The following is a 14,320-nucleotide window of genomic DNA, read 5'->3' as shown; positions in this document are numbered from 1 at the left end:
GTCATCAACCGGCTGTTCTTTCAGCAAACACCTCAAAGTTAGAATTTTATTCGCGCTCACTTGTATCTTCTGGATTAGCAAAAGTTGCAGATTACAGATATTAAATTCAGAAATTTTGATCAACTGCTTAGGATGCCAAATAACACACCAGCAATAAAATCAGAATCCACACAGCGCTCTGAAATCCGCTCCTCGTTTATATGATAATTCCCAAGTCCCTTTGTGTTCCCTGGTGATAATGCAGTTTCAATTCTCAGCCAGTGAATGGTGGACTGTGCACAGCAGCTTGGAAGAAAACTGAGCACGATTATTTATTTCTAATCTACTTTTGTTCGCCTCAGAGTTTTCTATCCCCTAATAGGCAGATATCATAGCACTAAGGAAAGACATTTGTTTAGCAGTGCTACAGAAAACAAACTCACCTTATTTAATATGTCCCTTTCTCTCAGAAGCTCATCCATTGCTTTCTTATCAAGTTCTGCTTGTTTCTTTGAAGCCTCCACCTCTAAATGACCAAGGAGAAGAAGAAGAAGAAATATGAAGCCAACCTAAGAAAGAATCTGCCAAAGCCAATGTAACAGAGAAACTGCTTTATAGATTTATCTGCAGCTATAAAACTACTATTTATTGAGGGTTACATGATCTTCACCATAACACCATGAAGGAGGTCCCCTGTCCTCAGACGGAAACTGAGGCTTAGAGGAATTAAGCCACATGCCAATAGTCTGCAGCCAAGAAGTGAGGGGCTGAGGCTGGGAGCGTGGTTTCTCTGACTCCAAGAGTCCTTGCTCTTTTTAAATCTTTCTAATTATACAAATAATTAGGAATACAGACAGAAATGAGACATCCAAATAACAAAAGGGAAAAAATTTCAAGTCAACCAGAATCTACTTAGGATTTTCATATGTCTCTTTCCAGACTTTTTCCTATGCAAATATGTGTGTGCATAAAAATATAAATATATACACATTCATATACATACACCAAAATGAATTATACTACACATACTGTTTTGTAGCTTGCTTTCGTAATTAACTAACATAAAATAAATGCCTCTCTATGTTATAAATGTGCAACTACAACAGAATTTTAATGACTCTGTGATATTTCACTATATGAAAATGCGTAATTTATTTAGCCAATCCCCTACCTTAACATTTAAATTGCTTCCATTTTACTTATTTATTTGCAATTATAAGCCATAATTCTGTGAAAGTTCTCATTCATTTGTTACTCTAGAAGAGGAAGTCCTGGATTGAAGGTGATAAAAAAAAAAAAGACATCTCTCTCCTACTGCCAAATTTCTCTCCAGAAAACTAATAGCAGCTTAAATCCACACCCAGACCATCACTGGATATTATCACTCTTTGATCTTTAACAAGCCAATAGAGTATCAAAGCCAGTATGTCTGTATTTCATTTACATTTCCTTGATTAGTAGTGAAATCAACTACTTTTTCATGTTTAATGACCACTTACTTGTATTTCTGGGTTTTTTTAACAGTGAGTTTTTTAAGTTTATTTATTTATTTTGAGGGGGGAAATGGAGAGAGAGAGAGAGAGAGAGAGAGAGAAACCCAAGTAGGCTCCACACCATCAGCGCAGAGCCTAATGAGGGACTCCAACTCACAAACCATGAGATCAAGACCTGAGCCCACTGAGGCACCCAGGTGCCCCCTGTATTTGTTTTTAAATTTGCCCACACTTGCCCTATGCCCATTTTTCTCATGAATTGTTTACCCCTTTTATGGATTTGTGAGAACTCTTTCATTAAATCTCTCAATCTTTGCTTTATGGTTTCCACATTTGGTGTTAACTTTTTTTTCCCAAAAAGTAACTTACTGTTCTGCTACCATTTTCTTAATAGCATACAGAACACCGGTATGAAACACCTTTATCTTAATGATAATCTTGGGTGTTTTTTGTTTTTTCCAATCTCTTCCATTGATCTGTTTATCAGGCATTTTCACTACACTACTTGATGACTATTGAAGCTTTATAATATTAAAAACCTAACCCAGTAAGGCAAATACTCCCTCATCACCCCTTTTTCCAGAATTTTATGGCTATTGTCACCTGTTTATTCTTCAGGAAGAACTCTAGAATCAGTTTTCAAGTCCCAACAATATAACTTACTGAAATTTTTATTGGAAATATCAAATATACAGATTAATATAGGCAGATTTATATCTTTATCACATTGAGCTTTCTCATTCAGGAACTTTGTATATCTCTCCATTTTTCAAGTCTTCGTTTATACCCCTCAATAGAATTCTGGAGTGTGTTTTATATACATATCTTGCAGATATCCGGGTAACTTTATTTATAGATATTTTATTACTTGAGTTGCTATTGTGAAAAGGGGTTTTTCCATCATATATTCTAACTGATTCTGTATATGAAAGGAAGCTATTGATACCTATATATTTATTTTATAACCTGCCACCCCAGTGAACTCTCATTAGTTCTGGCAGTTTATCAGTTAGTTTCTTGGGTTTTGTGATAGAAAAATCACAACCCATGGAGGACTCATGCTTCTAACTCTTATGTCCAGTGCCACTATTTGATCAGACATTCAAAAGGAAGAAGTCCCCAAGAAAAAAATAATGTTAATGATACCTATAAAATAACCAAAAGAGAGCATGATGACTTCTATAAATATGACTTAAGGATGAAGAATTGGGTTCAACACAGAATGAATAATTTTTTTTTTCAAAACTTAGAACTACTGCAAGTAAAAAATACACCGATTTAAATATGGGAGTGTTTTGAAAGTCACTAAACCAATTACAAAATATGATCTAGTAGTTTTATTTTTCTTCCTAACTATCACTGAAAACATTAGATTGTAAACTCATGCAAGACTGTAAGCATCCCGAGGGCAGGGACCTCCATGCAGCCAATGCCTACCTTGGTGACTACACATAGTAGGCACTCAGTTTATTGAATGAAAGAATGGAGAAATTTTCAAGGTAAGCTCTAGCTGTACCTCAATAAAAGATTTTTTCCTGATGCCTTAGAAGGAAAAATACCTGTACTTTTCAAAGGCTTACATAACAAATACAGCTCACTGTTGAACAACACCAGACTTAGGAATGCCGATCCCCTGTGAAGATGAAAATCCATGTATAACTTTTGACTCCCCAAAAACTTAACTACTAACAGCCTACTGTTGACCAGAAGCCTTACTGATAATATAAACAGTCGATTAACACATATTTAGCACATTATATGTTTTGTATACTGCATTTTTACACTACAGTAAGCTGCAGAAAAGAAATGTTACTAAAAATATCATAAGGAAGAGAAAAGACATTCATAGTGATGTACTGTATTTACCAAAAAAAAAAAATCCACAGGTAAGTGGACCCATGCAGTTCAAACCCATGTTGTTCAAGGGTCAGATGTATTTCTAATAACCTTGCCTAGAGATTTAGATTTTACCTTTTGGGGGGGGGCAATGTCTGCTTTTATGCTGGTATGCATGTTATCTCATTCAGTGACCTACAACCCATATGAGTTCAACGAGGTGTTCCTGCCTCACATACTCTGGTATAGTCAAAGTCAAACCCAGACCCTCTGTGTCCAAGTTCAGGGCTGTTTCTGCCACACCGAATTTGACTAGCATATCCTATTTTCAATTATATTCTTTTTCAGAATGAGATGGCATTCTCTCTTACTGCTTATATAAATAGTAATACGCCCAGATGATAATAGATGCCATTTAGTAAGCATTTACTGTGTTAGGTACTGTCCACAAGTGCTTTATATGTATCAGCTCATTTCATCCCCTAACAATAAATACGATGAAGGTGAGATCTTTACCCAGGTAGACATGACTCCATAGTTTGTATCCTTAATGATTTTTCTGTGCTATGTGACCTTCCATAGCACTTAAATTTTTCCTCCACGGGGCAATGTGATAGCTGGTAAAAACAAGGTTCATCACATGGTAAAGTAATAACAGAGAAAAGAAGTTAGGAGCCATTGTGATGCCTGGTGGCTCAGTCAGTTAAATGTCTGACTCTTGGTTTCAGCTCAGATCATGATCTCACAGTTCATGAGTTCAAGCCCCATGTAGGGCTCTGCACTTACAGCTGCAGAGCCTACTTGGGATTCTCTGTCTCCCTCTTTCTCTGCCTCTCCCCTGCTCACTCTCTATCCCTCTCTCTCAAAATAAATAAATAAACATTTTTTTAAAGGAAGTTAGGAACCACTAATTTTTGTCTCACTGATTCTTGGTACAACATTGTCCCAAATATTGCTAGTGGGGGGACATTTGTTTTAATTTATCCCCTATCTTCTCTGAGAAAAGGGACTAAAGCATAAAGTCATGTAGAACCCAGACTTAAGAGTATAGATGCTATTTATTCCAGCGACAAATACTGAGCAATACTTTTGGCTGGATTTACATTGCGCCAATATAGTCTGTTGAAGAATTTTTTAAGGCAGGATAGTTCAAGGTATTCAAAATGATGTCCCCTGCACATTGGCTGCTTACCAGTTTGAAAGTTGTTTTACTGATTACATCTGGCATGGTTTGTGTTTGGACGCATAGAGCCCTGGGTTGCCAAATCACAGTCACCAATAAAATGTTTACAAAGGAATATGACAAAACACGAAATGTTTCTTGGATTACCTCTCTCTAATCCCAAGATCTGATTTTTTAGAGTTTCCTTGTGCTGTTCCACCTCTGACTTTTGATCTTCGATCTGATGCAATTTCTTATGGATTTGTTCTCTGATTTTATTGAGCTTCCCAATGTCAAGCCGCATCTGATGGACTTCTTCCTCTTTGGCCTGTAATTAGTGAGAGAATTAACCAGGGATATTCAGTAAATAAAGTGCCAGTGACTAGGTGATGGTGAACTCAGAACCCATAAAAGGAAATTATTCCCATGTTAGTGTAAAGTTGTCGTATGGGTTAAACAAAAACACACATTGTTTGGTTTTGAGAGAAATTGAAAAACTATTCTCTGAATAAAATATGTTGCTATATAAGCTAAAAAATAATGGAAAGACTGATTAGAGCTGATGTCTCAAGGTACCACTGAATTGTTGAATCAAACAGGGTAAGAATGCTGAGTTGTACATATCACAAATGTGTGAATTTTGTATACGAATGCTGTATTTGATTAGCAATTTTTATGGACTCACAGAGTGATCTCTTTCAGAAGGTTATTGAAATGTTTTTAATGTTTATTTTTGAGAGAGAGAAAGAGTGTGAGCAGGGCAGGGGCAGAGAGAGGGGGAGACACAGAATCCGAAGCAGGCTCCAGGCTCTGAGCTGTCAGCACAGAGCCCAAAGCAGGGCTCGAACCCACCAACCGTGAGATCATGACCTGAGCCGAAGTCGGACGCTTAACCGACTGAGCCACCCAGGCACCCCTCTCTCAGAAGGTTGTTGACATGCTATTAACATATTCAGATACTCTTTTGAACCCACATGGCCACTGAAGTACAACTACACACACTAGAGAAAGGGCCCTACTTCCTCAGAGGATGTTAGTCAGTGGGTGTACATACAGATACATGGACAGGGCATCATCAATAGGCAAGTCTACATATTGGCAAAAGGCACCAAAATAATAATTCTAGCACAAGAAAGCACCAGATTTTTGCCAATGGACCTCAAGTTTTATTAATTTTTTAAAATTCAAATTCATTTTTTAAATCTGCCGTTCTTAGAAATTACTGGAAAAGCAAAGAGAGCAAATAAACATTAGCAGTTATCCCCCGCTGTTGACAAGGAAGAAACTGCACTCAGCTGGGCATGTCATTCTCAGATTACTGCTAGAAGTAGAATCCCATAGGTTCAGGATCTGATAACAAAAATTTTCCATCTTTCAAGGTGCCCCATTCATGTTACCAAAGAAGAGAATTAATGGCATACGTATTTTTACTTTAATTTTACCTTAGGGGCTAATATATTATTTTGCTTTAAGAAGCCATTTCATTTCTGCTTCAATTTACAGCTTTCTCATAAAGAATGGTTTCAAGTCAAACTACTCTGGACTGTTTTAAATACTCCTCGGCCTCAGATTTACATGGTCGAAATTAGCTGAACTAGGGCCCTTTCCAATTAGAACAATAGAATGTTGTAATTCAGTAGTTATTAATCCAGACCCCGTGGTTAGACTTCAGAAAAACCTTGGAAACCTGAGACTGCATTCAAAACAGGATAGAAGATGTGCAAATAAGTGTGTGTGTGTGTGTGTGTGTGTATGTGTGTGTGTGTGTGTGTGTGTGCGTGGGGGCGGGGGGCGCACGTACACCCATGTTCTCATCAGATTTTCAAAAGGGCATAAGAACCAAAAACTGTTATGACTCACTGATCAAATCTATGTATCATTCTTGATAGGTCACTCATTTTATGCTTAGTATCCTAATATTACCAGAGAAGGGTTTATGGATTTTTTTCAGAATCAGTGATAAACATAAAGTCGCTCTGTCAAACACGTAGGTATACAATATGTACCCAAGTATAAAACTGTTACCCAAACATAATTTGCAAACACTCTTCATTGAGGACAAGGAGAAGAATGGGAAGCCTGTCTTGAAATTTACAGTGTATAGAAGAAAAAATCATGGTTCTACAATCTTGGAAGTAGATACTCAATAGTACCAGTCCATCCCCCAACCCTCCCATTCTACCTTCTCCATATAAAAGTAGTAAAATATAATCTAACTTCTTTGCTACTCACTCATGTAAATGGTTTCTAGCTCAGGGCAACTAGTTACTTGCAAGGCTAAGTTACAGAGATGAGTATCTGAGCTTGCTCTCAAAAATACTTGCATAATCATATGATCAATATTCAGGTTTGTGGTTTTATGAGCATGAAAGTCATCAAACTATCTACTTCCAAGCAGAAAGCAATCACTGTAGGCTTGAGCCTGCCTCTGACATATCAAGGCTAATACAGGTTATCCAACCAACGGCTCCAACCACTACAGCAAATCTGTATTAACCACTACAGCAAATCTGTATTAATAGGGAATGAGTGAGGGGGCCTGGGTGGCTCAGTTGGTTAAGTGTCTGACTTCAGCTCAGGTCATGATCTCAAGATCCTTGAGTTCAAGCCCTGCATCAGGCTCTGTGCTGACAGCTCCGAGCCTGGAGCCTGCTTCAGATTCTGTGTCTCCCTCTCTCTGTTCCTCCCCCGCTTGCAATCTGTTTCTTTCTCTCTCTCTTTCTCTCTCTCTCTCTCTCTCTCATAAATTCGAAAAACATTAAAAAATTTTAATAAAATAGGGAATAAGGGAGGGAGTGCTAGGCAACAAATCAGTCACTTGGTGTTTACTTTGAGCTCCAATGCCTTCTGCTGGTTTTCCTGGGATAGCTGCTCACAAACCAAACTGTGTTGTTCATTCTCTTGCTGAAGTTTAGAATTTCGCATCTGAAACTGCTCCAGTTCCTTTGCAGCTCTTTCGTTCAATATCTGAAAGATGCATAATGAGCTGGTTAATGCTTTTAATCTGATTACAATATCTGCATATCCACACAGGAGGCCCTGCAAACCTCCTGGGATGATCACAGCAACCACACTTTTTTTTGTCTTTGTAGAAATTGTTCTTTATCCCCGGTGAAAGCACTAATGCACTCAAATATGATGAATGTTAAATGGCTGAGGAAAATGACACCTTCTAATGAATAACACAGAGCGCATAATTTTTTTTTTTCTGAGAGCCTTGGGAAGTCTTGTTCACAGGTGGTGGATAAATATTTTAATGCCTGTTTGCCGTTTGGCAAGCTTCACATATGCAACAATTGCTATAATCATTGCAAATGAGCTAGAGATTCAAACGGGTTTTATCAGTTGTGGGGCTGGGAAGCCACATCTTCAGAAGCAAATCCTGCATTAACATGCCTACAACATTTTCTTGGACAGAACCATTCACTAACACCAGCACAGAGACAATTCCCCTTAAATCCAACTCAAGTCAAAACCGTGGAACGGCAGAGGAATGATTTCTATCTGCCTGACTTCAGTGTCAATGGGGTTTCCTCTTCCCTACCTTGCCTATCCTCAGCAGACACAGTTTTATAAAAACCGGATTATATTTTTTGGCGGGGCGGGGAGTCATCATTTCTATTGGCAGACTAGTGAGAGGATGGAGGGGGAGAAAATGCGCTGAAGGGAAAAGAGAGAGAAGATAGTTTAGACAGTTATCCCAAAATATAACTTGATGCAAGCAAAAGTTAAACATGGAAAGACTTCATCCAATTTCCCATCAATAGGGACCAAACAAAATACAGCCAGCTATGCTAAAAATGAAATTGTGTTTTACGTGAGTCCTGGATATTGCTAAACAAAGCACTGTAATTTAATCGTGATGTTCAAAAACCTCTCAAATTTCATGCTCAAAGAAGTCTCGTTTTTCTTGTGGATACTTGCACAATGTGTATTACCCATCTGATTTCTGCCTTTATACAATATTAATAAGGCAATTGACAAAGAAATGTGTTCTAATATCTATTTTTTAAGTGGAAAAAATGCTGTATGTCTTGGCAATTCTTTGAAAACTTCCTAAGAGAAACTATTTTCAAGAAACGACTTTTCTCAATTATATGAATTGCCTCTTTAAGAAATGAGAAAAGACAGAGCACAATTATTACTATTTGAGTTACCTTCAACTGCTGTTATAGGGGAAATATTAAAAATAGCACCATATTTAAAATGCAGATAGACTGAATATGGGTTCCTAAACTTGAAACTTAAAAATAAGCCGCTTAAAAATAAACCATGTTATGGTCACAAAAGGAACACTATGACGGTGAATGTTCTATTGAGCTCTGTGCAACAGAACTTTCTGCAATGATGTGAATGTTGTCTATCTGTTCTGTCCAATAGGTTATCTACTAGCCCTGTGGCTATTAAGCACTTGAAATGGTACTAGTTCAACTGAGCCCTTGAGGTTTTATTTTGTTTTGTTTCATTTTATTTAAAATAACTTAAATTTAGGGGCGCCTGGGTGGCTCAGTCGGTTGAGCGTCCGACTTCGGCTCAGGTCATGATCTCATGGCGTGTGAGTTCGAGCCCCGCGTCGGGCTCTGTGCTGACAGCTCGGAGCCTGGAGCCTGCTTCCGATTCTGTGTCTCCCTCTCTCTCTGACCCTCCCCCGTTCATGCTCTGTCTCTCTCTGTCTCAAAAATAAATAATAAAACATTAAAAAAAATTTTTTTAAATAACTTAAATTTAAATAGCAATGCATGGCCAGTGGCTACCATACTGGATAGTGCCATTCTATAACCATGTGGCAACACAAATGAATCTCACAAACAGACAAAATATTGAGCAAGTTAGTACAAAAGAGCATTGCATGACTGTATGAGTGCATTTCTGCAAAGTGCAAAAACAGAAAAAACTAAACTCGGCTTAGGTTTCAGAATAGAAGTGACCTTTGAGGGAGAGAGTGACTGGGAGGGGGCACAAAGGGACATCTGGCGTACTGTTCCTTGGGCCTGGTGCAGGTGACCAAGATATGTTCAGGTGGAGAAAATTCATCAAGCTGTACACTGTTGACTTACACACTTTTCTATGTGTATATTACACATCAACAGAATGTTAAAAAGAAATTAACCTGCTGGAGCTGGGGGAAAAAAGGTCATAGATACCCATACGAGCGCTTCAAAGAGCAATGCAGTGCCCAGTGCTGTGTTACCAACATCTCTAGTGCAGAGAGTCTGCTCCTTTCCAGAGAAAACTCAAAGTGTTCCAAAGGCCCCCTTCTTGTCTTTGCGAGGACCGAGGCGCAGCCCACACCCAGCGCACCTTCTGTTCCTTCAGCTGCTGCTCCAGCTTCTGAAGCTCCTCCTTGCTCTTCTGCACATACTGCTGCAGGGCCCTAATTTCCGTCTGCCTGGTGTCCATGTCTGTCTGAATCTGCCTGAGCTCTTTCTCCAGTTTTTCCTTCTTCCGAGACTCCCGTGACGCTTCATTCTGACGTTGCTGTATCTCTTGCCGGAACTAGGGGCACAGAAAGGATAGGGGAGGAAAGGGATGAAGCCCTCCCCAGGACAGATCTCAACCAGCTGAGCTGCTCCTCATTTCAACTCTTCTAGTTTCGGGGCAGTCACCTCGTGGTAGCCTTTCCCCTGCAGGACAGTCATCTTTGAACCCCAACGTTCAAACTTTTCGAGAATGTTCTGTGTTGTTTTCCAGAGCCTTAACACCAGACATCCACCCTAACGGTGGGAACAAATCCACAAAGAATGGTATAAGATCCAATTAAATTGGGAAACCCAGAATTCTGGAGAGTTAAACATTGAAAGAATTCACCCAATTCTCTATCAATAGGATCTAAATAAAATGTTGCCAGTTACCCTAAACATTAAATTATGTTTCACATGAGTCCTGGATGTTATTACATAAAGCATTATAGCTTTATCATGATGGTCAAAAATCTATGAAAAATCTGTTATCTCATGCTCAAAGTAATCTCCTAGGGGTTGCATGTGTGGATCCTCTATTTGACTCCTGGGTTATTATAAAAAGTGTTCAAAAGAGGTCCTTACAAAGGAGAAGGGCCAAGGGAACTACTTGCACCATCTCCAGATGCAGAGCATTCTCGCCTTTGCCAGGGACACATTCTTAAGCCAAAATTGTAAGCAGTGCCCTGTCTTAGTGACTTCTCAGACACAGAATGTTGAGAAGAAATGAACAAGTAAAACTGTTCTTGTAAGAACAAGCCAGACAAATAAGCAGACCTGTGGATGCTTCATTTGGGCACCAGGGGGTAAATCTGAGAGAGGAACAATATGGGAAGGACTTCTAGAAGGTAATGTTCTTTCATCTTGCCCTCCATGACAAAGCAGACCTGACTGATGGTCTGCTCTGCCTCTTCTCTGCATCGCTCCGTTTCCTGCTGCTGTTCAGTAGTCTGAGCTAAGGACTCTCGTAATTTCACCACTTCTGACAAGAGCTGGTCTCGCTCCTTTATCACTTCTTCTTTGAACTTCAGTAAATCTCGGATACTAAAAAAGAAGAACACAGGAGTCAGACTAAAAGGCCATCTTCTCAGGAGCCCTTCCTATCACCCTCTGAGCACATTTTCATGGGAAATACTTTAGGTCAAGGACTAACACCATTCAAGTGTGAAAGAGAAGGACCTTTATGCCCTGACATGGACATGGTAGCTGCTTGTGAGTTGTTAACTGAAAAAGACATTCCAATAATAATATATATAACATGATCCCTTTTCTGATGTTTAAATAATTACAGTGTCTGCATATAGGTGTATGTATGTGTTTTATAGACATTTTTATAGAAGTCCAAGAAAATAGATCCAAACTGGTAATTGGTAACTGGTTATCTCTGAAAAGTAGAATATAGCGTTGGAAGAGTTGGAGGGGTAATTCTTACTCCTTAGTTGCCACACCTCTGTATTATTTTAATTTGTTACAATAAGACTATAGAGCTACTGTCAACTCTTGTAATTAATCCTAAAGAAAATGTTAATTTAAGAAATTATTTGTTTAATATACCCAAGGGAGGGCTATGATCACAACTATAAAGTCTAAAATAAAGCATAAAAATAAGCAAATAATACACATTGCCAGTTTTCTAATCATTCACCCATAGAGATTAGTTTCCACCAAAGGGATGCAACTCTGATAAAATGTTCCCAAGAACAAAATTTGGAAATCATTCATGTTGCCAGCTTTTGGAGAGTATGTGATGATATTTGTTGATTTGAATTGTTAACCAGTTACTTCCACATTAAAAAAAAAAACATTATTTATGATTTGGCATGACTTTCTGCAGAATTAGTGTTCTTGAAATAGAAAGACTGTGTCTGATCTGACCTGTGCAGCAGAATGAAGGTCTAGAACAAGGCTGCCACATGAGAGTTGAGAAAATAGAGAACTTGAGGTACTCACTACTGAGTCATCAAATGACCATTGGAAGCACCTCTGACAATGTTTATTTACCAACAACTTTGGTAGAACATAAGTATTTAATAAGGAACTTTCAGAACTGCATTCAACTTCTTCTCCAGAAACAAAACTTCAAATTCTGAGGTTACTCTGAAGACAGCTACACCTAAGCACATTGTTAGGGCTAGATAGTTTCTTCAGTTCCCCTCCTCACTGTGCTCCAACTCTCATTAAAACTCCTAACTGATCAGTTCCCTCACATTGCTCTTCAGTAGTTGCTCTGATGATGCTTGACTTCTTTAATGAGAAAATAGAGTCCATTATGACAGATATCACATCTTCTTTTTGTTTTTCCTGTTCCTTCCTCCAACCCTGGCACTTAGAACTATCTCTCAACGTTGGATAAATGCATCTAGAAAACATAAGAAACCTAGGCAGCAGTTAGAGTTGGTGAAAAATGCCTAAGGAAGGGGCATCCCGGTGACTTGGTCAGTTGAGTGTCCGACTCTTGATTTCAGCTCAAGTCTTGATCTCAAGGTCATGAGTTCAAGCCCTGCACTGGGCTCCACACTGGGTACAGAGCCAACTTAAAAAAAAATGCCTAAGGAAGTGTGTGATCATTTCTGATTCATAAACTAATGCAAGGTTTTGCATGCCTTGCACAGTGTTAGACACCTAGAGGGAAGGTAAAAGTGTCTTCCTTCAAGAGTTTGTAGCCTAACAGAGAGTGAAGTATTTCAACAAATAATTTCGATACAATGTGATCAATGCCATACTTGAGATACATGTTGGGTTCTACAGAAACAGAGAACACAGTGACTCTCACTGAGGCTAGGGGTAGGGAGAAGGTTGAAATAGAGGTGCCAACAGTGATGAAATTAAGATGGTGTTTGAGATGGGTCATGAAGGGTGCATAGTTGTTTACTGTGTGGAGAAATAAAGAAAAAGCATTCCTGGAATAAAAACAGCATGATCAAAAGTATTGAGGCATCAGCAAGCATGGTGTTTCGGGACATGAGTCTAGCAAGGCTGGTGAACAGATCTATGTAGGGCCCTAAAAGACATGTTCATGACTGGGCTGCATTCTTTGGGAGTGGGGAGCTATTGAAGGTGTTTGGAACATGTGCTGGAGATGGGAGCACTCAGATACACATTTCAGAAGCCTAATCTGGTGTGTGGAAGATGGTGAAGAGGGGATATGTCTCCTTGAAGGCAGCTAGAACAGTTAGCAGTCCATCGCCAAATCCAGCCAAGAATGGGGAGCCCGAAGCAAGGCATTAGCACTGCTGATAAGGAGCAGGGATAGACACAAGTGATGATTAGAAGACAGAATCAACAAGACGAAGCTTTCAGGGTTAAAAGAGCGGTCTAGAATCTGTTTTCTGGCCTAGAACCAGAGAAGTTAGAAGAATGGTGATGGGACTAATGGGGGTTCAGAGCATGGGAAGGGGCTGGAAATCAGAGCAGAAAGGCAGCGAGTTCCATTTCACACAAGTTTGAGAGAAAGAAATCTAAAATATTTACTCATTTTGAAATTGTAGTACATATTCCTGCAGAGCCAAAAGTTTAATATAATCACAAATTATGAGTTCTTGGGTATGGAGAAAGGGAGCATTGAAAACAAAAAATAGCAATAGATGGAAAACAATCTCCGGGAAACTACCAAAGAAGAAGACTGTTGTATCATAAAGAATGTTCAAGGTGACACGGCAAACCCCAGGCCATCTGCTGAATAAGGGGGCGTCCACAAAAGCAAGTTCAACATACATTAACAAGTCTATGACCTACTTGCTATCCTGGTCCAGTGACAGTCCAGACCCCTGCTCGACTAGTTTGGTTAAGTTCACTATTTCCTCTTTCAGGGCAAGGATCGTCTCCTTTGCCTTCTGCTCTTTGTCATAGGCCGAGTCCACCATCTTCCAGGCCTTTTCGATTTCCTATATGGGCCACGGCACATCAGTGAGAAAAACCAAACTAGGATCCAGATGCAAGATAAACTGAGTAAATAGAATAATAAAACAACTCCAATATAGTTGTCATTTATGGGGAAGAAGATTATATATTATACATTATGCATTCCATTTATATTGACTTACTAAATTGTTCAACATGAGCTAGTCGATACTGAACAGCAGTGTTAGAAGGGGTCCTGGCAAATGGTATTTTTCCTTGTGTAGGTGAGTGGGGTTACAAGGCTCACATCTTGCAAGGGCCACTATAACTAAGAGGATATTTCTAATAAAAATGTTAAGATAGGTTTACAAAATTAAAAAACGAAAGCCTATGTGTTTTCCAAGCCCAAATATTATGGAGAAAAAAAAATAAGGAGTGGCCTTGGATCCAAGCCCTAAATCTGAAGCTCTTGATCGATTACAAATTTTTAAAAAATCTATTTTGTAGTCAGGTCTCAAGTAAGGGGTCCTGGATGGCTATGTCAGCTTTAG

The 14,320-nt window shown here is 39.0% G+C and overlaps 1 protein-coding gene across 3 annotated transcripts in view; it reads right to left on the bottom strand.

Moving 5' to 3' along the window:
* CFAP58 (cilia and flagella associated protein 58) overlaps positions 1-14,320 on the bottom strand; it is a 106,725-nt gene that overhangs the window by 84,491 nt on the left and 7,914 nt on the right. For all 3 annotated transcript variants that reach the window (XM_049645697.1, XM_049645699.1, XM_049645698.1), the window contains exons 3-8: positions 13,665-13,813; positions 10,817-10,973; positions 9,772-9,966; positions 7,300-7,437; positions 4,639-4,798; positions 423-505 (exon numbers count right to left, since the gene is read on the bottom strand). In XM_049645697.1, the coding sequence (XP_049501654.1) occupies positions 423-505; positions 4,639-4,798; positions 7,300-7,437; positions 9,772-9,966; positions 10,817-10,973; positions 13,665-13,813 (882 nt within the window). The remainder of the gene's footprint in view (positions 1-422; positions 506-4,638; positions 4,799-7,299; positions 7,438-9,771; positions 9,967-10,816; positions 10,974-13,664; positions 13,814-14,320) is intronic.

This window comes from Panthera uncia, chromosome D2 (assembly GCF_023721935.1).
Source record: "Panthera uncia isolate 11264 chromosome D2, Puncia_PCG_1.0, whole genome shotgun sequence".
In the NCBI taxonomy this organism is placed as follows: Eukaryota; Metazoa; Chordata; class Mammalia; order Carnivora; family Felidae; genus Panthera; species Panthera uncia.
This window is presented reverse-complemented; position numbering and strand designations above follow the sequence as displayed.